General features: G+C 41.4%; 1 protein-coding gene across 12 annotated transcripts in view; it reads right to left on the reverse strand.

Annotated features, from left to right (window-relative positions):
• Positions 1 to 26,484, reverse strand: part of CD1D (CD1d molecule) — a 111,983-nt gene that overhangs the window by 28,928 nt on the left and 56,571 nt on the right. For 3 of the 12 annotated variants that reach the window (XM_081495422.1, XM_081495421.1, XM_081495423.1), the window contains 5 exons: positions 22,706 to 22,972; positions 22,134 to 22,412; positions 21,139 to 21,417; positions 20,282 to 20,378; positions 18,682 to 20,185 (listed from right to left, as the gene is read on the reverse strand). In XM_081495422.1, coding sequence (XP_081351548.1) covers positions 20,164 to 20,185; positions 20,282 to 20,378; positions 21,139 to 21,417; positions 22,134 to 22,412; positions 22,706 to 22,721 — 693 coding nt within the window. In that variant the 5' untranslated portion in view covers positions 22,722 to 22,972 and the 3' untranslated portion in view covers positions 18,682 to 20,163. Of the gene's footprint in view, positions 1 to 3,436; positions 3,861 to 6,080; positions 6,189 to 6,735; positions 6,865 to 8,103; positions 8,145 to 16,938; positions 17,002 to 18,681; positions 20,186 to 20,281; positions 20,379 to 21,138; positions 21,418 to 22,133; positions 22,413 to 22,705; positions 23,412 to 26,484 lie in introns of those variants that run through there. The other 9 variants (XR_014055242.1, XR_014055243.1, XR_014055246.1 and 6 more) reach the window with 9 other exon arrangements.

Below are 26,484 nucleotides of genomic sequence, written 5' to 3' on the forward strand. Positions count from 1 at the left end.
AGTATTCTTGCCTTGGAAGTCCCATGGACAGAGGATCCTGGCAGGCTATAGTCTGTGGGGGGGTCACAAAAAAATCGGATATGACTTAGCTACTAACAACAATACAAACAAAATGAGTTATAAGGGTGGTCTCCAGTTGTTTGGTGAGAGTTGGACCATAAAGAAGGCTGAGAGCCAAAAAATTGATGCTTTCTAATTATGGTGCTTGAGAAGACTGTTGAGAGCTCCTTGCAGAGCAAGAAGATCAAACCAGTCAATCCTAAAGGATATCAACCCTGAATATTCATTGGAAGGACTAAAGCTGAAGTGCCAATATTTCGGTCACCTGTTGCAAAGAGCTGACTCATTGGAAATGACCCTGATACTGAAAAGATTGAAGGCAAAAGGAGAAGGGAGAAGCAGAGGATGAGATGGTCAGATAGCATCACTGACTCAATGGACATGAATTTGAGCAAAGTCTGGGAGATAGTGAAGGACAGGGAAGCCTGGCATGCTGCAGTCCATAGGGTTCCAAAGAACTGGACACGATTCAGTGAACAACCAGTTGTTTGGTACCTGGTCTTGGGGTGATTAAGAGTAAGGGAAATATTGACTTGGTATGTGAGAGTTAGTAATGGAGGTGGTTGCAATATGCAATTTGGATTTGTTAACCTGCATATGAAAGGTTTGCTTAAAGGAGAGTTTACTATCTTAAGGAATTAGTTATCCCTGGGAGGGGCAGTCTTTCCTTGGCAGGTAAGGACCTCAAGATGCCAAAGCATTATAAAATATAGAAAATTTTAAAAATGCGATTGGCACACAGGACACTTTACAACTGAGTCATGGTGGTGATTAAGGGAAGGAGGGATCCTTAATCTATTGAATTCAAATCCAAGTTCAGTGCAGTGGTTGTAATCCAGGGAAGCTGGAGTTAGAGAGATTCTTCTATCACTGCTAACCACAGCTACTGTCTATGAATACAAAGGTCCGGAGAATGGAAACTAGAATACAGAAAAGCCTTACATATCCACAACTCTATTTGCCAGTGAACAGAAATGAAGTAGGAAAAGTTCTTTATTTATTCCTGACTTCCAAAGGTCACATAAGTGGAACTCCTCTTCCAGACAAGATGGAAAAACAAAAACCATATTTATTCTGGCCTGACACAACTAAAAAAAGTGGACAGGGGAGGGAGGTGGGAGGAGGGTATAAGAGGGAGAGGACATATGTATACCTATGGCTGTTTCATGTTGATATATGGCAAAAACCATCATAATATTGTAAAGTGATAATCTTACAATTAAAAATAAAATATAAAAAAGTGGGCAATCTATATGAAACAACAATGTTTGGACAGTGACCATCAGGCAGCACAGGGCAGCGATCTCTGAGAGAGGGGACTAAGCAAGGTGAGTCAATTACCCCCAGTTCACTGTTTGAAGAGAGCTTTTAAGCTGCATCCAGGGAAAGGGTTATATATAAAGCCTGGCAATCTCCCTGAATTGAAGATAAAGAGTTAGAATTCAGAAAGGCCAAGGGCTCCCCTTGTGGCTCAGCTGGTGACGAATCTGCCCGCAATACGGGAGTCCTGGGTTTGATCCCTGGGTTGGGAAGATCCTTTGGAGAAGGAAAAGGTACCCACTCCAGTATTCTGGCCTAAAGAACTCCATGGACTCCATAGTCCATATGGTTGCAACAAGGTGGTCATATTTCACAGGGCAGAGTTGCATACAGGAAAAAGCTGCACAGAGAAGTCCACAGATTTGGAACCCCTCTAGTACTTCAGTACTTCTGCAGAAGGAAATGGCAATCCATTGCAGTATTCTTGCCTGAAAAATTCCAAGAACAGAGGAACCTTGGCTGGTTGTCATCCATGGGATTGTGGAGTTAGACACAACTTAGCAAATGAACAACAGTACTTCAGTAAAGTGTTCAAGATGCTATTATTTAAAGTAGTGAGTCAAAATGAACCCCAAAGTTTGTACTGATCTTACCTAACAACACTAAAAATCAAACCTCTAAATGATCAGAAAATTTTCCAAGTAACTTAGTTTTAATCAAAACAAAGTTCAAATGAAGTAAATAAAAAAAGGACATTAATGAACAGATCAATAAAATTGATAAAACTCTAGCCTGACTAGCCAGTAAAAAAAGGAAAAAAAAAAAGAGGAAAGATACAAATTAATAATAACAGAGAGGAAAAAGATGACATAACTACAGACCTTATAGATGCTAAAAGATCAATAATGGAATATTACAAATTACTTTATGTCATAAAATTTAACAACTCTGAAGAAATGAATAGACTCCTTGAAAAACCAAAGACCACCAAAGTTCACTTAAAATGAAAGAGATCAGCTGAATAAGTTTATTTCTATCAAAGAAAGTTTAGCTACAAAAGTAGATAAAAAACCTTCCCACAAGTGTCACATGAGTACATCTAATTGGTGAAACCTAATTTACGAACTCTAGCTGCGAAAAAGTTTAAGAAATGTAGTTTTTGCCTTTCTAGACTTTGCCTTAAAAGAAGGTATCAAAGAAGAATTTAGCAAGCAACTCTGCATTTTGGATAAAGTGGGGGGTTTTTTCGCTAGATTCCAATAATAGGGAAAACAAAAGAAAAAATAGCATTTGTACCCCTCCCCCAAATATATATGTATTTTTCTAACACTTCCCTGCTGGCTCAAGTGGTAAAGCATCTGACTGCAATGCAGGGGACCTGGGTTCAATCCCTGGGTCTGGAAGGTATGCTGGAGAAGGGAATTGCTACTCACTCCAGTATTCCTGCCTGGAGAATTCCATGAACAGGCTACAGTCCACAGAGTCGTAAAGAGTCAGACATGAATGAGCAACTTTCACTTTCACACTTTGAAAAACTCTTGAGTGAACTGCAATTGATCATTAGATTTTGGAGCAAGGGAGCCAACACACACACACACACCAGGGAAGCTAACAATGGGTCCCAGGAAGCTGAGGAATGGAGCTGCCCAAATAGTCCAAAGAGTTAGATACCGGGAGTAAAAAAGATGAGTTGTTTAGGATAATGACCAAGAGGAAAATTATGCAAAATTTTGGGTAGTTATTACCAGATTTATATGCTGTTGTCTTATTTTATATAATACTATTTCATATTAACTTGTTATTGTTATCATAGTTCATCATACTATTACAAAAGATGTTATCAATTGTAAGTACACCAATATTTTAGGTACCACAAGGAAAGGAAAAACACTGCCAAATGAACACAGTATTTTTATCATTTCATATTCTAACTTTTATTTTTTATTTCTTTTAAATCTCTTTACACACAGATATTATTTATTCTTGTCAATAAACAAAAACATTTAAGATAAAGGATTCTTAAAGCTTCATAAAGTTGTTTTAGCTCTTCCTAGTAACTTTAATATATATGATTTGTTTTATTCATTGGAAAATAAAAATAAAATAAAACAGTGGAAACAGTGCCAGACTTTATTTTTTCGGGCTCCAAAATCACTGCTGATGGTGATTGCAGCCATGAAATTAAAAGACGCTTACTCCTTGGAAGGAAGGTTATGGCCAACCTAGATAGCATATTTAAAAGCAGAGACATTACTTTGCCAACAAAAGTACGTCTAGTCAAGGCTATGGTTTTTCCAGTGGTCATGTATGGATGTGAGAGTTGGACGGTGAAGAAAGCTGAGTGCCGAAGAATTGATGCTTTTGAACTGTGGTGTTGGATAAGACTCTTGAGAGTCCCTTGGATTGCAAGGAGATCCAATCAATCCATCCTAAAAGAGATCAATCCTGGGTGTTCATTGGAAGGTCTGATGTTGAAGCTGAAACTCCAATACTTTGGGCACCTCATGCGAAGGGTTGACTCATTGGAAAAGACCCTAATGCTGGGTAGGATTGGGGGCGGGAGGAGAAGGGGACGACAGAGGATGAGATGGTTGGATGGCATAACCAACTCGATGGACATGGGTTTGGGTAGACTCCGGGAGTTGGTGATAGACAGAGAGGCCTGGCGTGCTGCAACTCATGGGGTCGCAAAGAGTCAGACACGACTGAGCGACTGAACTGAACTGAACTGATTTTATTCATTAACTCCTTGTTGTTCTGTGAAAGTAAAAGTCGCTCAGTCATGTCCGACTCGTTGCGACCCTGTGGACTATACAGTAGCCTATATAGCTACATGAAGTTAACAGAGACTCAGGCTTCTTCCACCTCATTGCTCTGTTACTTACTGTCAGGCTTCAACATGAAATGCTACACTAGAGTGGGTAGCCTATCCCTTCTACAGCAGATCTTCCTGACCAGGGAATGGAACCCGGGTCTCTTGCATTACAGGCAGATTCTTTACCAACTGAGCTATCAGGGAAGCCATATGTTGTTCTATGGTTTGCCCTTAACAAAGGCTTCTAGGTGCCTCTCCAAATTCATTAATAACAAAACCGGATATTTTGCTAGGCACATTATCACCAAGCTAAATACATGCCCCAGCTTCGCTTGTACATTTGGTTGGTGTGCTTCTGTAACTACTTACCAAGAAGCAGCAAAAGGGTCATTGATGTGTCTTCTGAGAATTCACCTTAAAGTGGGGAGAAGGAAAGAGGTCTTTCCCTTCCTCCAGGAGGCTACCCAGAAATGTGTCATGATAAAACAGTAGCATTTCATGTTGAAGCCTAAACGTAAGTAGAGCAATGAGATGGAAGAAGCCTGAGTCTCTGTTAACTTCATGTAGCTACCTTTGAGTGCCTATTTCTGGACTTCTATTATGTGAAAGACAAATAAACCTTTACTTTGTTTCAGTCCACATTATTTGAGCTGTTTATGCTTTAAGCAACTGTACCAAATCCTAATTAATGCTTACTTCAGGTTTTTACCACAACAAAATACATATAAAGAGAAATAAACTTTTACTTTGTTTCAGCTCCATTTATTTGAATTGTTTATGCTTTAACCAAGTACACCTAATCCTAATTAATGTTTGCTTCTGTTTTTTGCCGCAACAAAATGAGTATACACCTACATGCCTATGAAAGAGCTGCAACAATCATTCTTGGACATACAGCCTCACATTCTGATGCTCTTATTTTAATAAAATACAGTCTCAAGAGTACAATTTCTGAATTGAGAAGTCTGCAAATTTTTATATGAAGAGATTTTGTCAAATAGCTTCCCAAAAGGCTACTTTTAAAAATCATATATGTGGTGCTCTCCTTCATTGTTGTCAGTCTGCTATGATAGAATGGATATTTCATTTTTACTTTAATTTCCTTTTCCATGACTATTAATAAGGATGATTATCTTTTCATATGTTTATTAGCCATTTTAGATTTGCTCTTTATGATTTATCTATCCAGTCTTTGCCAATTTATTGCTTGAGTGTTGAACGTTTTCTCATAAACTTATATTTTTCTCAGTATTTATGTTAGCTAATGTTACTTGTATTTTGCATTTAGATAATCCCCCAACCTAAAATTGATTTATATCTACTGCCATACAAAATTTTTATTTTTTAACATGTGTATATTTTATAGTTTCTGAATTCATATTTTGATTTAAAAAAATCTTCAAAACCTCAGTCTTTAACACATCTGGAATTTATTTATATTTATTTTATGAGGTGGAGTTCCAATATGATCTTTTGTAGATGAGTAGCCAGCCTGCTCATTATTTTTTCCAGTGATATAAAATAATATCTCATATATTCCCAAATAAACTGAGATCTACTTCTTACCTTTCTATTCTACTCCTCTATTCAACTGTTTGTTGATTTTATTACCTTAATATTATGCTGACAGTGACTCAGTTTTAACATCCAGAAGGGCAAATCCTATACCTCACCATTTTATTTTTTCATGTTTTTGGCCATTTTAATAGTAATATTACTTAGGTCTCATTTAATTCATTTTATTTTATTTAAATTATTTAATTTAATTTATACATCATGGGAGTTAATTGATATTTAAGTTAAATCTTCTAAAAAAAGAATAGAATGTATCTTTTCATTAACTCAGAATATGTCTTTTGTCATTCAGAGGACTCTACATATAAGGTTTTCTTCATATGGAGGTCTATATCATCCTTGTAAAATTTATTCCCAAGTATTTTATATATTTTTGTCGCTTTTTGAATGAATGCTGTTTATTTCCATTTCCAGTTACTAATAGAGGAAATTATCGAGAATAGAGTATCTTTGATTTTCATATATTTCATATATTTATCTACAAGAAAAAGAGAAAAAATCCCCTTATAAACCAAGTAGTTCTTTAGTGTTTTCATATAGGGGTCTTTGAGTTTTGTGGGTGTATGTCTTATCTGCTGCTGCTGCTAAGTCGCTTCAGTTGTGTCCGAATCTGTGAGACCCCATAGACGGCAGCCCACCAGGCTCCACCGTCCCTGGGATTCTCCAGGCAAGAACACTGGAGTGGGTTGCCATTGCCTTCTCTGATCTTATCATCAGTGAAAGTTTATCATAAGTTTATCTCTTCTTTTCACATGTGTAGGGGGTATGAGGGTCCCTTTGCCTTAGCAGCTCAGGCCCAACAGAACGATACTTTCACTTAGCTTCCCAAAGGCTGCAAAGTCTATAGACTATCTCAGCTGTTCGATCTTTATATTACTCACCCTGTCTAGGCTTATTCAGCTGATTGAATTATTTGTGTGAGGTTCCCCTTGATCATGATGGTGAGAATCAACTCCAATACCTGCCTCTCCTTTACCATTTTGAAAGTCTAAAATATATAACAGAACATGTAGTTTTGCACCTACCAGAAACATTTACCATAAGTCATAGTCACATTTGTTCGCTGAAATTTCTCCAGGTCAGTGTCCTTTTCTCACAAAACGATGTCAAGCTGACATTGCTGTCATGGCATTGCTGTTGTTGAAATTTAGAATCTGAAATAGAGGCCATATATGCAACTTTACACTTTCTTCCATTTCTAGTTATTATGTTTACACTTAGCAGAAAGTAATCTCAGATTAATCTTTTTAACTCGCTTTTAGCCTGGGTCTCTTCCAACTTCCAACAACCATATGTTGACTTATGGACTATAAGTCATTCTGTAGTCTTTCCAGCTGAGCTCATTATAGTTCATGGGAATATCAGAAGTCACTATTAAATTCTAAGTCTGTTTGAGAATTTTAGATAAATTTTCCAATACAGTCATAGCAAGTGTCTCGAAGTACAGTGACTCCAGTAATAGGGGTTATAATTTATGCAGGATGCAGACATGGAGTACAATTCTTAGCAATCCCACTTGGACTTTCTGCCTCATGTTCTCATTTGCAAAATGCATCGTTTTCACTTTTGCAGAAGAGATTTTTGGTAATGTTACCTGGTTCTTTTTCTGTTTTGGTTGACTGACCTTGTAGCCCCTTACTACTGCTCTACATGTACTGGCAACACCAAGTTGTTTAATTGTTCATCTCTGTTCTACTCCTGCCACAACCCTCAGCCGTCCAACTCCTAAAATAGCTTTTCACAAACAAGTCCTCTAGTTGATTTGCATTTCTGCCAAATGGATCAAGGAGGTTGTAAATGTTTCCTGTAAGTTCTGAAAACAAGCTACTAAAGATAAAAGGTACAGTACTAAATCTGGTTTGATAAAAGAAATATGCTATGATTACAGTTAAATCTACAATTGCTCCCTGTCTTTCCATCAGGAAACTCAAGCAGAGCATGGATATCTCACTAACTTGAGGAGACAAGAGATTGAAGTTCAGTCTCGGTGACTCATCTAAAAAGGATCTAACACCTGCAGCTGACATCCCAAGTTCAAGTAGCTCAATGAACTTTTTCTCTTTCTCATATCTCACACATACACACACATACACTGGGGCACCAAAATTAAAGAAGAAGAGACATAAAGAAAAAAATTTAATGAAACCAGGGGGAAGGCATATGCTATATATGTGGGGGGAAATTAGAATAAACACAGACTTTGGTCAGTAACAATGCAAACCAGAAGGCAGTGGAACAACACTTTTATGGTGCTTTAGAACTCAAGTCAGAATTCTATATCCTGCAAATAGTTTTCAAAAATGAAAGCAAAATGAAGGTTGTTTCAGAAAATAAAAGCTGAATGAATCTGTTGACAATAGATCTGAACTGTAAGAAATATGAAAGATACTTACTCTCTTTGAAGAAAAAGAAGACAATAGACGAAAACTTGGATCTATAAATAAGAATGAAGATCAGGAAATGGTATTAATAAATACATCAGTAAATACTCAAAAACATTTCTTGTTTTTAATTTTAAAAATAAAAACAAAGACAATGTATTGTGGGGTTAAATTCATATATAAAAGTAAACCTTGATGTTGATGTATGGCAGAAACCAGCACAATATTGTAAAGCAATTATCTTTCAACTACAAATAAATAATTTTTTTTTTAAAAGTAAACTTTGGTGACCTAAATGGGATAGAAATCCAAAAAAGAGGGGACATATGTATATCTATAGCTGATTCACTTCACTGTACATTAAAAACTAACACAGCATTGTAAAACAACTATACTGTAATAAAAATTTTTTAAAGAAACTAAAATAAACTTAAAATACTAAATGTCAAAAAAATAAAGATAATAGGTTTATGTTTCTTCAAAAAGAAAAAAATAAACCTTGGGAATTCCATGGCAGTCCAGTGGTTAAGACTCAGCGCTTCAAATTCAAGGGGTTCAGGTTTGATTCCTTGGACTAGATTTCATGGACTAGAATTCCACATACCATGCAGAAAAGCAAAAAAAATGTAAATTTTATGACAACAAAGAACAGGAAGGGAGAAGTGAAAATATCTTGTGCATAGTCCTTACAATATATAAGAAGGGCATGCATGCGTGCTCAGTCATGTCCAACTCTGTGATCCTATGCGTTATAGCCCACCAGACTCCTCTGTTCATGGGACTTCCCAGGCAAGAATACTGGAGAGGGTTGCCATTTCTTACTCCAGGGGATCGTCTCAACCCAGGGATCGAACCCATATCTCCCACATCTCCTGCATTGGCAAGCAGATTCTTTACAACTGAGCCACCTGGGAACTGTATATGGGAAGTAATATAATATTATTTAAAGGTAGCCAGCAATACACTGAAAAAAACTGTAAATCCTAGAGAAATGCCTTTAAAAAGGTTTAAAAAGAGGCATGCCTGTAAGGCACTAGTGGATAAAAAACAGAATCCTAAAAAGGAAAATCTACAGATACAGCAAGTGAAAGGCAAAGGAGAAAGGGAAAGTTATACCCAACTGAATGCAGAGTTCCAAGGATAGCAAGGAGAGGTAAGAAAGTCTTATTAAGTGAACAATGCAAAGAAATAGAGGAGAACAATAGAAGGGGTAAGACTAACAATTTCTTCAAAAAACTTGGAGATATCAAAGGAACATTTCATGCAAGGATGGGCATGATAAAGCAAAGAAATGGTAAGGACCTAACAGAAGCAGAAGGGAGTAAGGAGAGGTAGCAAGAACACACAGAAGAACTACACAAAAATGTTTCTTAATGACCCAGATAACCATGATGCTGTGGTCACTCATCTAGAGTCAGACATCCTAGAGTGTGAAGTCAAGTGGGCCTTAGGAACCATTACTATGAACAAAGCCAGTGGAGGTGATGGAATTCCAGCTGAGCTATTTCAAATCCTAAAAGGTGAAGCTGTTAAAGTGCTGCACTCAATATGTCAGCAAATTTGGAAACCTCAGTAGTGGTCACAGGACTGGAAAAGATCAGTTTTCATTCCAAGTGCAAAAAAGGGCAATGCCAAACAATGTTCAAACTCCTGTACAACTGCTCTCATTTCACATGTTAGTAAGGTCATGCTCAAAACCCTTCAAGCTAGGTTTCAACAGCACAAAAACTGAGAACTTTCAGATGTTCAAGCTAGATTTAGAAAAGTCAGAGGAACAGAGATCAAATTGCCAACATTCATTGAATCATAGAGAGAGAAAGGGAATTCCAAAAAAAAAAATCTACTTCTGCTTCACTGACTATGATAAAGCCTTTGACTGTGTGGATCACAATAAACTGTGGAAAATTCTTAAAGAGACGATACCAGACCACTTAACCTGCCTCCTGAGAAACATGTTTGAGGGTCAAGAAGCAACAGTTAGAACTGGACATGAAACAATGGACTGGTTCCAAATTGGGAAAGGAGTACATCAAGGCTTACATTGACACACTACTTATTTAACATCTATGCAAAGCATACGGGAAATGCTAAGCTGGATGAATCACAAGCTAGAATCAAGACTGCTGAGAGAAATATCAACAACTTCAGACATGCAGAAGATAGCACTCTAATGGCACTCTAATGGCAGAAAACAAAAAGAAACTAAAGAGCCTGTTAATGAGGGTAAAAGAGGAGAGTTAAAATGCTGGCCTAAAACTCAAGATTCAAAAAATGAAGATCATGGCATCTGGTCCCATCACTTCATGGCAAATAGAAAGGGAAAAAAGTTGAAACAGTGGCAGATTTTATTTTCTTGGGCTCCAAAATCACTGTGGATGGTGACTGTAGCCGCAAAATTAAAAGACACTTGCTCCTTGGAAGAAAAGCTGTGACAAACCTAAACAGCATGTTAAAAAGCAGAGATATCACTTTGCCAACAAAGGTCTGCATAGTCAAAGCTATGGTTTTTCCAGGAATCATGTATGGATGTGACAGTGGAACCATAAAGAAGGCTGAGTGCCAAAGAATTGATGCTTTTGAATTGTGGTGCTGGAGAAGACTCTTGAGAGTCCTTTGGACTGCAAGGCAATCAAACCAATCAATACTGAAGGAAATAATTCCTGAACTAAACTGAATTGGAAGGTCTGATGCTGAAACTAAAGCCCCAATACTCTGGCCACCTGATGTGAAGAGCTGACTTAGTGGGGAAGACCTTGATGCTGGGAAAGATTGAGGGCAGGAGGAGAAGGAGGGAACAGAGGATGAGACAGTGGGATAGCATCAACTGATTCAATGGACATGAGTTTGAGCAACCTCTGGGAGACAGTGAAAGCCAAGGAAGTCTGGCATGCCGCAGTCCATGGGGTCTCAAAGAGTCGGACATGACTTAGTGAATGAATAACAACAGATGGGACAAATAGAAAACAAATGGAAAGAAACTAGACTTAACCTATGTCAAAAATTTAATCATTACCTTAAAATGGTCAAAACACTCTAGTCAATAAGCAGAAATTGTCATAATGAATTAAAAAGCAAAACCCAACTATTTGCTTGCCACAGAAAACATACTTTAAAGACACATATAGGTTAAAAACAGAAACTGGAAGAAGATATACCAAGTAAACCCTAGTAATAAGAAAGTAAGAGTGACTATTTCAACGTCAGACAAAGTAGAATTCAGGATAAGGAATATCAGAAATAAAAGAGTATTTAATAATGGTAAAAATGTCAATCATGGGAATTCCCTGGAGATCTAGCGGTTAAGACCCAGTGCTGTCACTGTAAGGTCTGGATTCAATCCCTGGTCGGAAAGCTAAGATCCTGCAAGCTGCTTGGCCAAAAAAAAAAAAACAAAGTCAACTCATTAAGAAAACAATCTTAAATGTGTCTGCACCTAAAAATAGAATTTCAAACTCAATAAGTAAAAATGTACAGAAATACAGGGGAAATAGATAAATCCCTAATTACAGTTGGAGATTTCACTGCAGATGGTGACTGCAGCCATGAAATTAAAAGATGCTTGCTCCTTGGAAGAAAAGTTATGACCAACCTAGACAGCATATTAAAAAGCAGAGACATTATTTTGCCAATAAAGGTCCATATAGTCAAAGCTATGTTTCTTCCAGTAGTCGTGTATGAATATGAGAGTTGGACCATAAAGAAGGCTGGGCATCGAAGAATTGATGCTTTTGAACTGTGGTATTAGAGAAGGCTCTTGAGAGTCCCTTAGACTACAAGGAGGCCAAACCAATCAATCCTAAAGGAAATAAATCCCGAATATTCATTGGAAGGACAGATGCTGAAGCTGAAACTCCAGTACTTTGGCCACATGATATGAAGAGGTGACTCATTGGAAAAGACCCTGGGAAAGATAGAAGGCAGGAGGAGAAGGGGACAACAGAGGATGAGATGCTTGGATGGTATCACTGACTCAATGGACATGAGTTTGAGCAAGCTCTGGGAAACGATGAAGGACAGGGAAGCCTGCCATGCTGCAGTCCATGAGGTTGCAAAGAGTCAGACACAACTGAGCAACTGAACAGCAACAATCTCAGTAACAGATCAGATAGAAAGTTAAAAAGAATCTAGAAGATTTGTAGAACAATATCAGCCAACAACCTAACTGACATTTATAGAACAGTCCATCCAACAACAGCAGGCTACACATTCTTCTCAAATGCACATAGAACATTCACCAAGATCGACTACATACTGGGCCTAAAAAATGTCTCAGCTGATTTTAAAGGATTGACATCACACGGAGTGTGTTTTCTGACCAAAGGGAATCAAATTAAAAGTTAATAACTAAAAGGCACATGGAAAATCTCCAAATATTTGGAAATTAAACACTTTTAAATAACCAGTGGGTCAAAAAGTTAAATACGCTTACTGTTCAACCCAGCAATCCATTCTTACGTATTTACCCAAAATAAATAAAAACCTAAGTCCACAAAAAAAAATACACATCTAATCACAGCAGTCTTATTCCTAAGAATCCCAAAATTTTCATCAGTAGGTCAATGGATGGTCATGGTATGTTCAGACAAGAAAATACTGTACTACATAAACATGAAAAGGAATGAACTACTGATACATGTGATGATATGGATGATTTTCAAAACAATAAGCACAGTTCCATTTATATGAAATTCTCAGGTTGGTGAAACAAATCTATAGAGACAGAAAACAGAGCAGTGGTTGCATGAGACCAAGGGTATGAGGTACTGTTAACAAAGTGACAAGAGGATTTTTGGAGAGCTGGAAAGTTTCTATGTGTTTGGGGAAGGTGGAAAGCTGTACAAAGGTCCTGTATAAACCAGGGAGCAAAGATGAGGGAGGTGTTATTGGATAATCCTGATTTTCACAAGAAAATAGGAAAGATGGTTCTGCAGAGTGAAAAGCAGGGACAAACATGGGGGAACACTGCCACAGAGATGGTTCAATAACGTCAGTAAAAGAAGAAGGCAATTCTTGTGAAGATTCAGCCAAAGGTAGTAAAAGAAGTTTCAGAGAATAAAGACTTTCCCATCACTGCATCTCAGCTGAAAATGAGGGACAATAATGAATACAGAAGACAAAGGAAGATCAGAGGGGCAAGAGAATTGAGGAATGGGCCATGGAAGTGGGAAGATTTATGTAACCTGAGGGTAGAGGCCAGTCCCAAGAAGAAAACCAGAAGAGCCAGGGTTGAACCACTCAGTTCAGTTCAGTTCAGTCACTCAGTCCTGTCCGACTCCTTGTGACCCCATGAATCGTAGCACACCAGGCCTCCCTGTCCATCACCAACTCCCAGAGTCCACCCAAACTCATGTCCATTGAGCCGGTGATGCCATCCAACCATCTCATCCTCTGTCGTCCCCTTCTCCTCCTGCCCTCAATCTTTCCCAGCATCAAGGTCTTTTCTAATGAGTCAGCTCTTCGCATCAGGTGGCCAAAGTATTGGAGTTTCAGCTTCAACATCAGTCCTTCCAATGAACACCCAGGACTGATCTCCTTTAGGATGGACTGGTTGGATGTCCTTGCAGTCCAAGGGACTCTCAAGAGCACAGTTCAAAAGCATCAATTCTTTGGCACTCAGCTTTCTTTATAGTCCAACTCTCACATCAATACATGACCACTGGAAAAACCATAGCCATGACTAGATGGCCCTTTGTTGGCAAAGTAATGTCTCTGCTTTTTAATATGTTATCTAGGTCGGTCATAACTTTCCTTCCAAGGAGTAAGCGTCTTTTAATTTCATGGCTGCAAGCATCATCAGCAGTGATTTTGGAGCCCAGAAAAATAAAGTCTGCCACTGTTTCCACTGTTTCCCCATCTATTTGCCATGAAGAGATGGAACCAGATGCCATGATCTTAGTTTTCTGAATGTTGAATTTTAAGCCAACTTTTTCACTCTCCACTTTCACTTTCATCAAGATGCTCTTTAGTTCTTCTTCACTTTCTGCCATAAGGGTGGAGTCATCTGCATATCTGAGGTTATTGATATTTCTCCCGGCAATCTTGATTCCAGCTTGTGCTTCCTCCAGCACAGCGTTTCTCATGATGTACTCTGCATATAAGTTAAATAAGCAGGGTGACAATATACAGCATTGATGTACTCCTTTTCCTATTTGGAACAAGTCTGTTGTTCCATGTCCAGTTCTAACTGTTGCTTCCTGACCTGCATACAGATTTCTCAAGAGGCAGGTCAGGTGGTTTGGTATTCCCATCTCTTTCAGGATTTTCCACAGTTTATTGTGATCCACATAGTCAAAGGCTTTGGCATAGTCAATAAAGCAGAAATAGATGTTTTTCTGGAACTCTCTTGCTCTTTCGATGATCCAGCAGATGTTGGCAATTTGATCTCTGGTTCCTCCGCCTTTTCTAAATCCAGCTTGGACATCTGGAAATTCACAGTTCACGTATTGCTGAAGCCTGGCTTGGAGAATTTTGAGCATTACTTTACTAGCGTGTGAGATGAGTGCAATTGTGCGGTAGTTTGAGCAACTGCAGGTTGGTGCACTAAAAAGCAGGTGCACTAAAAGTGGGACAGCTAATGACCCCTGAGGATGGTTTTGCAGAGGAGAACATGAAATCTGAGCTCTTGGAGGAAGTGCTAAACCACAGAGCAAAGTGGGCCAACTCCATGCCATAGACTTATTGGCAAAAGAAAATTCAAGAAATATCCTTGGAAAGTTCAGATTTCCTGTGTATGGTCAAGAGTAGGCACATGTGTGACCTGAGTTCAGTTTGGAAATAGAAACCACACAATGAGCTAAACAGATGAACTTTGATAGAATTATTAAACTATAATGGGAAAGATTAAGAAAACTCCACATGGAACTCTAGGGCTGAAGGAGAATATCTAACGCAGAATAAAGTTGGAAGGATTATCCCTCCCTAAGGCTGGAGTACTCATTAGAAAAGACCCTGATGCTGGGAAAGGTTGAAGGCAAAAGGAGAAGGGGCCGCAGAGGATGAGATGGTTGGATGGCATCACCGACTCAATGGACATGAACTTGGACAAACTCTGGGAGATAGTGAGGGTCTGGTGTGTTGCAGTCCATGAGGTCCTAAAAGAGTCAGACATGACTAAGAGAATGAACAACAACAACAACAGGCTGGAGTATAGATCTCCTTGGAGAAGGTGCAGTTTATCCCCTTGGGTAACAAAGAAGTTCACAGGTTTGTTCAGGCATATCTGGTCTGCAGTCACTGGACAAGCTGAAATCCTTTCTCCAGATCACAGGTGAGGGCAGGCAGAGAGAGTGAGACTCAGCAGAAAGCTCAAGATGAACTTAGCATAGGCCATGTGAGCATCCTAAGAGAGGATGCGGCACTGGGAGGGGCAGGAAGCCTTCAGAGTGCTGGTTTCCATGGGAAGGTAATTGCCAGGCCAAAGCTGCGAGGTTACCATGTGTCCATGAGCTCTGGGCACATGGCTGGGGCAGCACCCCACAGGATGCCTTCTCACCCACTCTGCTTACCTGACCTACAGAAGATGGAAACTACAGGAGAGTGCCTCCCTCCAACATTACCTCTCCAGGGTCTTCTACTGAAAGAGTGTTTAACATTGTACTAACTCTGAAGAAGAAATGATTAGAGGAATTTCATCAGAGTGTAAAATGAAGCATGACTTAAGGGTCAATAAATTGACTTTCAGCACAGCACTCAATAAGGAACACAATATCCATAAAGAGAATAGACATTCTGAAATGAATTCTAAGGATTTTCTGAGATACTTTGAACTGAGTATTTCAAGGAAGGAGACAAAATTTCCTGGAGAAATAAACATTTACTTCCAAAACAAACCAAAGTTGCTTAAAAATGAACCAGAGAGGGACTTCCAGGGTGGTCCAGTGGTTAAGAATCTGCCTGTGAATGCGAGGGTCACAGGTTCATTCCAGAAAGATTCCACATGCCATGGAGCGACTAAGCCCATGCCCCACAACTACAAGCCCAAGCACTAGAGCCTGTGGTCCACAAGAAGAGAAGCCACGGCAATGAGAAACCACTGCACCACAAGGAAGAGTAGCCCCTGCTCCCCACAACTAGAGAAAGCCTGCACACAGCAAAGAAGACCCAGTGCAGCCAAAAAGTAAAATTAATTAATTAGTTAATTTAATTTACTTACAAAAATGAACCAGAGTTATGGTAAATTCATGCTGAAGCATTCCGAAAAAAGATTTCAGAAAGGACATTAACACACATGCCTGAAAACTGTAGAAAACCAATGGGATTGTTCAGAAGCTAGACACTACTCAAGGAAGCTAAGCTGAAGAGCATCCCCTGAGGTTAACGTGGTGCTAAAAACTGTTAACAGGCGCTACATTTTTAAAAGCATTGTGGACTGCCACACATTTGTACACATTGCTTACCACGGCATTTATAAGATTATCTATCTTTGTCCACTTGGCTACTATAACAAAATACCATCAACTGGGTGGCTTAAAAGCAACAGAAATTTTTTTCTCACAGTTCTGGAGGCTGAGAACTACCAGATCAACTGAGTCCCCTTCCTGGTTCGTAGGCAGCATATTCTGCCATATCTTGCTTCTCAAGTGGTGGAGGAGACAAAGATTTTTTTTAATTATTTATACTGGAGTATAGCTGATTTACAATGTTGCATTAGCTTCAGGTGTACAGCAAAGTGATTTAGTTATACATATACATATTATTCTTTTTGAGATCTTTTCCCATATACATTACAACAGTGTATTGAATAGAGTTCCCTGTGCTATATATAGATAAGGACCCTTTTTATAAGGTCACTAATCCCATTCATGAGAGCTCAGACCTCATGGTTTAATCTTCTCCCAAAGAACTCACCATCTAAAACCATCACCTTGGGTTTCGGTTTTCAACAGAGGACACAGGACATAGACATTCAATCTGTAGCATGAACAAAACAGACATTAGTATCTCCTTTTGGCACAGGTATAAAGTGAGTCAGAGGAGATCCTTGTCTCCTGATCCAGTGCACTTGTTGGTTCACTTCAGTGTATCTCTATTTCCTGCTTCAATTTCCCCTAGGAGGAAATGAGGGGAGGCCCCTAGGATGCCTTCCCTAACTAACCTCAAGCCAACATTTCATTTAGCATTCTGAGGAATCTGTTTCATAGCAATGTACAGTACTTACAAACAGTGATTCTCTAACTTTAACTGAACATCAGAATCACCTGTGTGTGTGTGTGTGTGTGTGTGTGTGTGTATGCGCACGCGCACGCCAAGTCTTTCAGTCACGTATGACTGTTTGTGACCCCATGGACTGTAGCCCACCAGGATCTTCTGTCCAATGAATTTTCTAGGCAAGAATACTGGAGTGGGTTGCCATTTCCTACTCCAGGGGATTTTCCTGACCCAGGGATCGAACCCACGTCTCTTGCACCTCCTGCATTGGCAGGTAGATTCTTTGCCACTGACCACTTGTGAAGCCCCCAGAATCACCTGGGGGCTTGATAAAACACAGATGATTGGGCCCCACTCTTATGATTTCTCATTTTGTAGGGCTCATTGGCAGGGGGTGGCCCAGCATAATTTGCAACTTTCCAGGTGATGAGACTACAGGTTAGGAAACCAGTTTGGAAACCATGGATTTAGAAACTAGCTGCATTTCCACACACATCCTAGGTTTTATCTGCAAGTCCAACACAGAAGATGCCAAATCTTCATTTTCTCAAGCAAAGACTTCAAAAGCTTAGTCTTTTTTTCTGGATGTTCAAGGGCCTTGAGTGCCAAGTGCCTACTTCCCTGGTAGCTAACAGATGATTTTATCTTGACCTTCAAATTTCTTGGCATCAGGAAGAGCTGCTGTTCCTCTACATCTCCTGCTTCTTTTATCTAGGCTAAGAATAGAGCAGACAGCTGGGCCATCCACTAGTGCTCATGCCTGCCCAAATGGGTTCAGCCCAACTCATGTGTAGTCTCGTTTAATAGCTATAAGTGGGAGAATCTGTCTCCATCCAGTTTGAAAAAAATAACTGGCCATGTGAGAGAAATGTCACTACCAAAAGGTAGCTTTTTCTACATTATATACCTACACTATGATTTCTCCTCTTTTAATCCAGTTACATGAAGTAAAAAGCTTGAGACACCTCTGTTTCCCACAACCTAACTTTCTTTTAAAATGTTTCTCTTTGTAAATTCAGGTTCAAAATAGAAACTAGGTTCTGAAAGTGAAAGCATTAGTTGCTCAGTCATGACCAACTCTATGTGATTCCATGGATTGTCTCCTCTGTCCATGGGATTCTCCAGGCAAGAATACTGGAGTGAGCTGCCATTCCATTCTCCAGGGAATCTTCCTGACCCAGGGATCAAACCCAGGTCTCATGCATTGTAGGAAGACTCCTTACCATCTGAACTACCAGAGAAGCTTCTGAAATTCTCAATGTATCATTCAGGACAAACTTTTTATATCACAGACACAAACTGGGAGGCCTAGGGTCATCAAGCAGAGGTGTATTTGGAGTATCCCACATCCCCAAAAAAGCTGATTTAAAACTCAACATTCAAAAGACTAAGATCACGGCATCTGGTCCAATTACTTCATGGCAAATAGATGAGGAAACAGTGGAAAGAGTGACAGACTTTATTTTCTTGGGCTCCAAAATTGTGGTGGTTTCACACTGAATAATATAAACACACAGTATTATGACAGACAGCACAGGCAGAGCGTTCAGAGAAGCAACTCCCCAAGAACTTGCTGAGCACATATTTTATTGGTAATTTATCTTGTAATCTTTAACTAAGAGCAGTAAAGCAAGACAGAGACTAGAATTCAGGGATTAAGGAGGCTTCCTCCTGGAGGTCTGGAGGTAATCATGTAAGAGTCGTAAGGAAAGGTCTTTGAAGATAAGGGAGCTTGTTCTGTGTACAGAACAGCATCTAGCTAATGCTGACGTGTCAGTCGGAAAGTCTAAATTAAGGGTGGGGGAGAGCAAGCAAGGAAGAGGGAATGAGTATTAAATTCCAGGAGATATTTATGAGAAATCAGTAAAACATGGTTCCCACACAAAATCACTGCAGATGGTGACTGCAGCCATGAAATCAAAAGATGCTTGCTCTTTGGAAGAAAAGCTATGACAAACCTAGACAGTATATTAAAAAGTAAAGACATTACTTTGCCAACAGAGGTCCATCTAGTCAAAGCTATGGTTTTTCCAGTAGTCATGTATGGATGTGAGAGTTGGATCATAAAGAAGGGTAAGTGCCGAAGAATTGATGTTTTTGAACTGTGGTGTTGGAGAAGACTCTTGAGAGTCCCTTGGACTGCAAAGAGATCAAACCAGTCAATCCTAAAGGAAATCAACCCGAAATATTCATTGGAAGGATGATGCTGAAGCTGAAGCTCCAATATTTTGGCTGACTCATTAGAAAAAATCCTGATGCTAGGAAAGATTGAAGGCAGGAGAAGGGAATGACAGAGGATAAGATGGCTGAATGGCATCATTGACTCAATGGACATGAGTTTGAGTAAGCTCCAGAAGATGGCGAAGGACAAGGAAGCCTGGTATGCTGAGCAACTGAACTGAATTAATGGGGTTGCAAAGAGTCAGACACGGCTGAGCAACTGAACAACAACACCCCAAATATGTAAAGGTTTCTGTCAACACATTAATATAGGCTTGTTCACGTACAATGCTAGACTTCTGTTTTTCTTGAAAAAAGGTGGGTTACAGCCAAGCCAGGGTCTTATTTTATACTTCACAAGGAACAGTTGGACTTGCTTCCTTGGAACAGAAAAAGTATCTTCCAGGTGACTGCATATTCCATCATTCAATTAATGACCACACACAGTTACACTGCAGCCTTTATCTGCTTGTCCCTGAGAGGTATCTGAGTTTGCACTTCTGTTTTTTACAGAACTACTTGGACTTACACACTTGTAGTATACTGAAAGAAAAAAACTTAAATCCTCTTAGATAAAATGTTCAAAGTGTGTGACAAGAGCTGCCTGTTCTCTGCTTCTTCAAGGTAGCTCTCTTTCACCTTCAAATTCTGAGGGCTAAAGCCCTGAGATCCTGAAGTCCAGACAGATAGGTGTGGTGAGGACAGTCACAGGATATCTTGATAGTGGCTGTCAGAGAAAACAGAGACCATTAAGGAAAAGGGAAGAGGAGAAAACGTGGGCAGAGGGGTTGAGGTAGGGAGGAGATGGAAAGGAGAGACTTACCGGTGCTTCCTAAACCAGAAGACTAAGCCTCCAACAAACAGGATGAACACCAGTATTACCAGGATGACAGTCAAGCCCCTGGATACATGGTTCCCATCTGTGTGGGGGAACACAGCATGTGTCTCAGTCCAGGAATCCGCATCAGGTCCCCTACTATAAGCACATGTGAGCACGCCAGATGCTTATCTCTTGTCCTATTTAATGTGCCCACTTGTATTCCTCTGAAGTTTTTAGATGCCCCATCTTTTCTTGGGGTCTGGGCATCTATAATTCGGTTCACTTCAGCATATGCTAGTACACATATGGAGGAAGGTACTAGTTTCACAGCTAGTCCAAACCTGAGTCTAAATCCAGCTCTTCCGCTTTCTAATGATGAGACTCAGGGTAGTCTGACCTAGCTTAGCCTCAATTTCTCATCTGTAACATGAAAACAATAGTAACTGCTCAAAGGAGAGTTGGGATGACTGTTCATACATACTCCGCTGTATGCAGAGTGTTCGGCTCACACCAAGAAAGCACTCAATAAACCACAGCTATCTTTGTTACCCTGCCTTTCAAAGTCCCCAGTTCCATCTTCTGGGGAACAAATCTTCCTGGGATTCTGTACTTGCCACCTATTTCTGGATCTGTAGGGATTTTAGTCTGTTCTTTCTTGTATATGGAACACCTTGTCTCAATCCTTTTTGAGTTCAGATCTTTATTCCTCCCCTTTGAGAATCCCCTCCTTCCATCACTCCGGGCTGGGGCTTCATTTCCTCCATCCTAGGTGTGTCATTTCCCTCCCCTTCCCTGGGCCCTCCCTCTGTGCCTGAGGACCATCACCTCCCATCCCCAGCTGGGCCCCAGTTCCTTCTCACCCCAGTACAGGATGATGTCCTGGTCTTCTAGACTGCTGTGCCTCACTCGGCAACTCAGGCCAGCCGCCTCTCCAGCCGCCACATCCAGGGTTACTTGCAGATACCAAGTCGAGTCGGCATTGGGCATGATGTCTCCTTGCTGAGTGCCAGGCTGCTCCTGCTCGCCCCTCATCCACATCACCTTCACAGGTTTTGGGTAGAATCCTGAGACATGGCACACCAGCAGCAGACGGCCAGGCCCAGGACTGGGGCCACTGGACAGCCAGGCCTCTGGCTTCACTGTATTCAACAGGAGAATGAGGGATATTAAAGTGAAGACTCCTCATCATAGGCTCTGGACTTCACGGCAGGCTCATCAGTCCTACATTTCTACCTCTGGAGATAAACCCCCACCATTTCAATCTGTTTGTATTAGCTTCTCCGGGAAAGCCTTCCCTGATCCCCATTCCCTTCCCTGATCCAGTCTCCTGTAAATGCCCCTACTCTGTACTCCCAGAGCACCCTGTGTTCAGTTGTAACATATGTAGCATGCTTCTAAGTGTTAGTCACTCAGTCATGCCCTACTCTTTGCAACCCCATGGACTGTAGCCCACCAGGCTCCTCTGTCCACGGAATTTTTCAGGCAAGAATACTGGAGGGGATTGCCATTTCCTTCTCCAGGGCATCTTCACAACCCACGAGTCAAACCCGGGTCTCCTGCATTGTGGGCAGACTCTTTACCATCTGAGCCACCAGGACACTGCTTTAACTGTTCATCTGCCTTCTCCTCTCCCTCCTCAAGTATAGATCCTGATTGACCCCCAGGGTTTATTTAATTCAATTCATGGACCCCAAAAGGTACCTAGTTAATGTCTGTGGAATGCTTAAATACCCTCACACCTTATCCATCCCCTCCTCTTCCCATGATGCTTAAAGGGATGTGAACCCTGGAATGAAAACCCTAGATGGAGCCCCAGAGTGGAGTGGAGGGCAGGAGGTAACAAAGGCAGGCTGACCTTGCTTCTGCAGCTCGGACTTCCCGGTCTCCAAGAGGCCTCTGACCAACTCGGGGCAGATGTCATAGAGGAGCCAGTGCACTGTCTCCTTGGTCCCTTGGTCCCCATTGAGCACCGTGCAGACCAGCTGGCTCCAAGAGGGGGCATCTGGGGCTGACACCCAAGACATTCCTTGGAAACTCAGGACATCCTTTCCTTGAAATGCTGCACGTAAGAAGCTTTCTGAGGTGTTCCTCGGGAGCAACTCACATCCTCCAGATAACTGGATCTCAAGAGGATCTGAGGAGAGGAATAGAAAGAGATCTGTGAAGAGCTTAGAAGACTGAAAGGAGTTGAAGAAATTGGTGTGAGGGTTATTCTGGGGACCCCAAAGTTCATGTAAATGAGAATGGGTGACCTGCAGCGGGATGAACAAGGGGTATTTTGAGGACTCAAGCTGGGACCTCTCAGGCAGAAGTGGAACTCAAAAGGGAGAGAGGAGAGAATCACGTGGGGCCAGAACCTCCCAGTTGGTCTTCAGCATCCACTGTCTCCCCCTAGGCAGCTGTCTACGATCCCATCCCTCAGCTCACAGGTGGTATGCAGCATTTTGACGAATTCCCAGATGTCCCTGGTGAAGCTGCTGCGATAAACCTGAAATGTATGCTGCAGCTGCTCCCACTGCTGGTCGCTGAATGTGCCATGAGACCAAGGCTTCAGGAAGCGGATAGTATCCGACTCATTGCGCCAAGTATAGAGCTGCAGCTCCCCCAGCCACCCCAGGCCGTCCGTGCGCGTCCAGCTGCGGTTGGTGAAGGAGGAGATCTGGACGCCGTGGAAGGGGAAAGGCGTTTGCAGAGCTGGAGAGAATACAGATCGGAGGCGGCGGGGGCACGGGAGGGAGAGCACAGAAGAGAGAAGGAAGAAAAAAAGAAACAAACAAACAGTTAGGTTTGGGAAGAAAGGGTGATGTCTGCTGGCTCTCAATCGAGCTCGGTATCCAGCGGCCATGCAGCTGGAGGCAGGGAGTAACAGGTGTTCGGGCTGGTGGATCAAGCTCCCGGCTTCCCGAGGTGTATCAGTCTCCGCCTGCCCGCCGCGAGCGTCGGCCCTTTTCCCTGCTCGGCTCCCTCTCGCCGCCCTCTGCCCGGGAGCCCCAGTTCCACTCATCCTCAAAACTCCCCCAAATCTGGGGAAGCTCCCAGAAGAACAGAAACAGCAAGAACCCCACGTCCTAGCTCTGCTCTCGGACCTCGAATCTCCGCGTCCCCGCAACCCTCCCTCCTCGGTCCTTCCCCCAAAGCCCGCCCACACACCCCGGGTTTCCGGTGCTGCCAAAGCCTGAACTTGACCCTGTTGCTGGCCAATTCTTAAGCCTGAAGGCCGGCAGGACTCCCATTCTGGCTCTCCCGGGACTTGCTTCCAACCCCCTCCAGTCCAGAGATCCCTTTTTCATCTGCCAGATGATCCCTCTCGTTAGGTATCTGAGCTGCAAAGAGCCGTGTTCACAGCCACTCACTTAAGTATCATGTTTCTCACAACCGGCTTGTCTAAATCTCTTTTTCCAACGTAGAGTTACAGATAGTATGTAGAAAAAACTTTACAACTACTATTTAAGTGTTAAAAACAGGACATAAAATTGTATCTATGGTATAACGTCTACCATGTTTTTTATTTTTATTTTTATTTTTTTTTTTTTTATAAATTTCTTTATTTTAGTTGGGGGCTAATTACTTTACAATATTGTAATAGTTTTTGCCATACATTGACATGAATCAGCCATGGGATTACATGTGTTCCCCTTCCTGGACCCCCCACCCACCTCCCTCCCCATCCCATCCTTCTGGATCATCCCATTGTCCCGGCCCTGAGCCCTTGTCACATGCATCGAACATGGAATGGTGTTCTGTTTCACATATGATAATATACATGTTTCAATGCTATTCTCCCAGAACGTCCCACCCTCACCTTCTCCCTCAGAGTCCATAAAACAAAGTTTTTGAGTGGGAGGCAAGCAACGGATGTCTCTAGGCAAAGAGATTATGGAAGATTTTAATTTGTTTTACATTTTTTGTTTTCCAAAATGTCTAGGAGTGCAAACATCATGTTAATGATAAAATAATAAGGGACTTCTCTGGTGGTCCAGTGGTTAAGAATCCACCTTGCAATGCAGGAGGTGTTGGTTGGATCCCCGGTCAGAGTGATCTAGGGTGATCGCAGCCTGCAATAGCTCCCAAAAGAGCTTGGGTTCTCGACCAGAAATTGAGGTTGGGGTGCAGTGGTGAGAACACCAGATCCTAGCCAGTAGACTAGTGGTCAGTGACAAGGGCCCTGGCCTTCAGCTTTGCATAAAAGAATTCCCACAAAGAAAGAAAGTAGTGAAGCAAGTAAGGTATTTATTGAGAGTAAAAAAGGACAGTACAACAGGGAGAGCATCACTCAAGGAGAGAGTCACTGAGTCACACCCTCCTGGCAGTTTGAATTACTTTTATAGGGCATTTCTTCCAGTTTTCCTTTGGCCAATCATTTTAGTTTGCCTGTTTCAGAGTCCATATTTGGTATATTTCAAGATCCTCCCATGTGTGTGTATGCATCTCTTAGCCAAGATGGATTTTACTGAAAAGGCGTCTGGATAGAAGATCCCTTGACATAAGTCTCCTTTGGCCTCCAAGGAGCCTTTTCTGCACATGTATGGTCTAGGAGGTCTCCTGACTTTGAGAAATATGTGCTCTGGGCAGGGCCCAGCATCATCTCTTAATTGTTCTGCTGTTAGGGAAATTAAGTAAATAGTCTTAGGCTGTATATTGTCACCTGGCTTATTTAACTTATAAGCAGAGTACATCATGTGAAATGCTGGACTGGATGAAGCACAAGCTGGAATCAAGATTGCGGAGAGAAATATCAATAACCTCAGATTTGCAGATGACACCACACTTAGGACAGAAAGCAAAGAAGACCTGAAGAACCTTTTGATGAAAGTGAAAGAGAAGAGTGAAAAGTTGGCTTCAACAGTCAGAAAACTAAGATCATGGTATCTGGTCTCATCACTTCATGGCAAATAGGTGGGGAAACAATGGAAACAGTGACAGACTATTTTTTGGGGGGCTCCAAAATCATTGCAGATGGTGACTGCAGCCATGAAATTAAAAGATGCTTGCTCCTTGGAAGAAAAGCTATGACCAGCGTAGACAGTATATTTAAAAGCAGAGGTATTACTTTGCCAACAAAGGTCCGTGTAGTCAAAGCTATGGTTTTTCCAGTAGTCACGTATGGACGTGAGAGTTGGACTATAAAGAAAACTGAGCACTGAAGAATTGATGCTTTTGAACTGTGGTGTTGGAGAAGACTCTTGAGAGTCCCTTGGACTGCAAGGAGATCCAACCAGTCCATCCTAAAGGAAATCAGTTCGAATATTCATTGGAAGGACTGATGCTGAAGCTGAAACTCCAATACTTTGTCCACCTGATGCGAAGAACTGACTCATTTGCAAAGACCCTAATGCTAGGAAAGATTGAAGGCAGGAGGAGAAGGGGACGACAAAGGATGAGATGGTTGGATGGCATCACCGACTCAATGGACATGAATTTGAGTAAACTCCTGGAGCTGGTGATGGACTGGGAGGCCTGGCATGCTGCAGTCCATGGGGTTGCAAAGAGTCGGACATGACTGAGTGACTGAACCGAACTGAACTGAACTGAACTGAGTTAGGCTTCAGAGACAAAGGAGGGCAGGCCTCTGACCTTGCTTCTAACCTGCCTGGACACTGCCCTGACTAAGTGTGTCTGGAAGTGACTGGAGGTGACTGCCTGCAGTGAGTGCAAGTCTTGCAGAACCGTAGATAAGATGAGGGATAACCTTGAGATTGTTGAGCCCCTGGAGGGGGCCTGGCCAATCAAGCCCCAATTCCAAGTTTTACATGACAAAACAAACAGCATTAACATGAAACCAGAGCTGCAATTTGCTCACAGATTGGTGATGATATCAGTTTTCGTCCAGGGATTATATGCAGGAACCGCCCCCCCCCCAACTGCAATCTTTGAAGCCTCACCCATGGAGAGGACTCTTTACCTGTGACTTTTTGCTGATTGGGACTCCAGATGTGCTGTGTCATGGGACTTCCTAGTGCTGTTTGAGTCTGGATGTTGGTCAAAATCCAATTTGGTGGTGTATCCTCTGCTGTTTCTATTTCTCTTTTCTCTTAAGTTTAGTATATTGAAAGTAAGCTAGATAATTCTCTGATAAATATTTGTATTACTTATTTGTATATAAAGAGTGGCTGATTTTGTTAACAAATTCTTTGAACCAGAGACTGAAGAAGGAATTCATAGGGCCTGGACTCCATCTTAGGTCTGTTCGTGCTAATCATGTTCGG

The sequence above is a fragment of the Giraffa tippelskirchi genome, chromosome 5 (assembly GCF_054371585.1).
Source record: "Giraffa tippelskirchi isolate mGirTip1 chromosome 5, T2T-mGirTip1v1.2.pri, whole genome shotgun sequence".
NCBI lineage: Eukaryota > Metazoa > Chordata > Mammalia > Artiodactyla > Giraffidae > Giraffa > Giraffa tippelskirchi.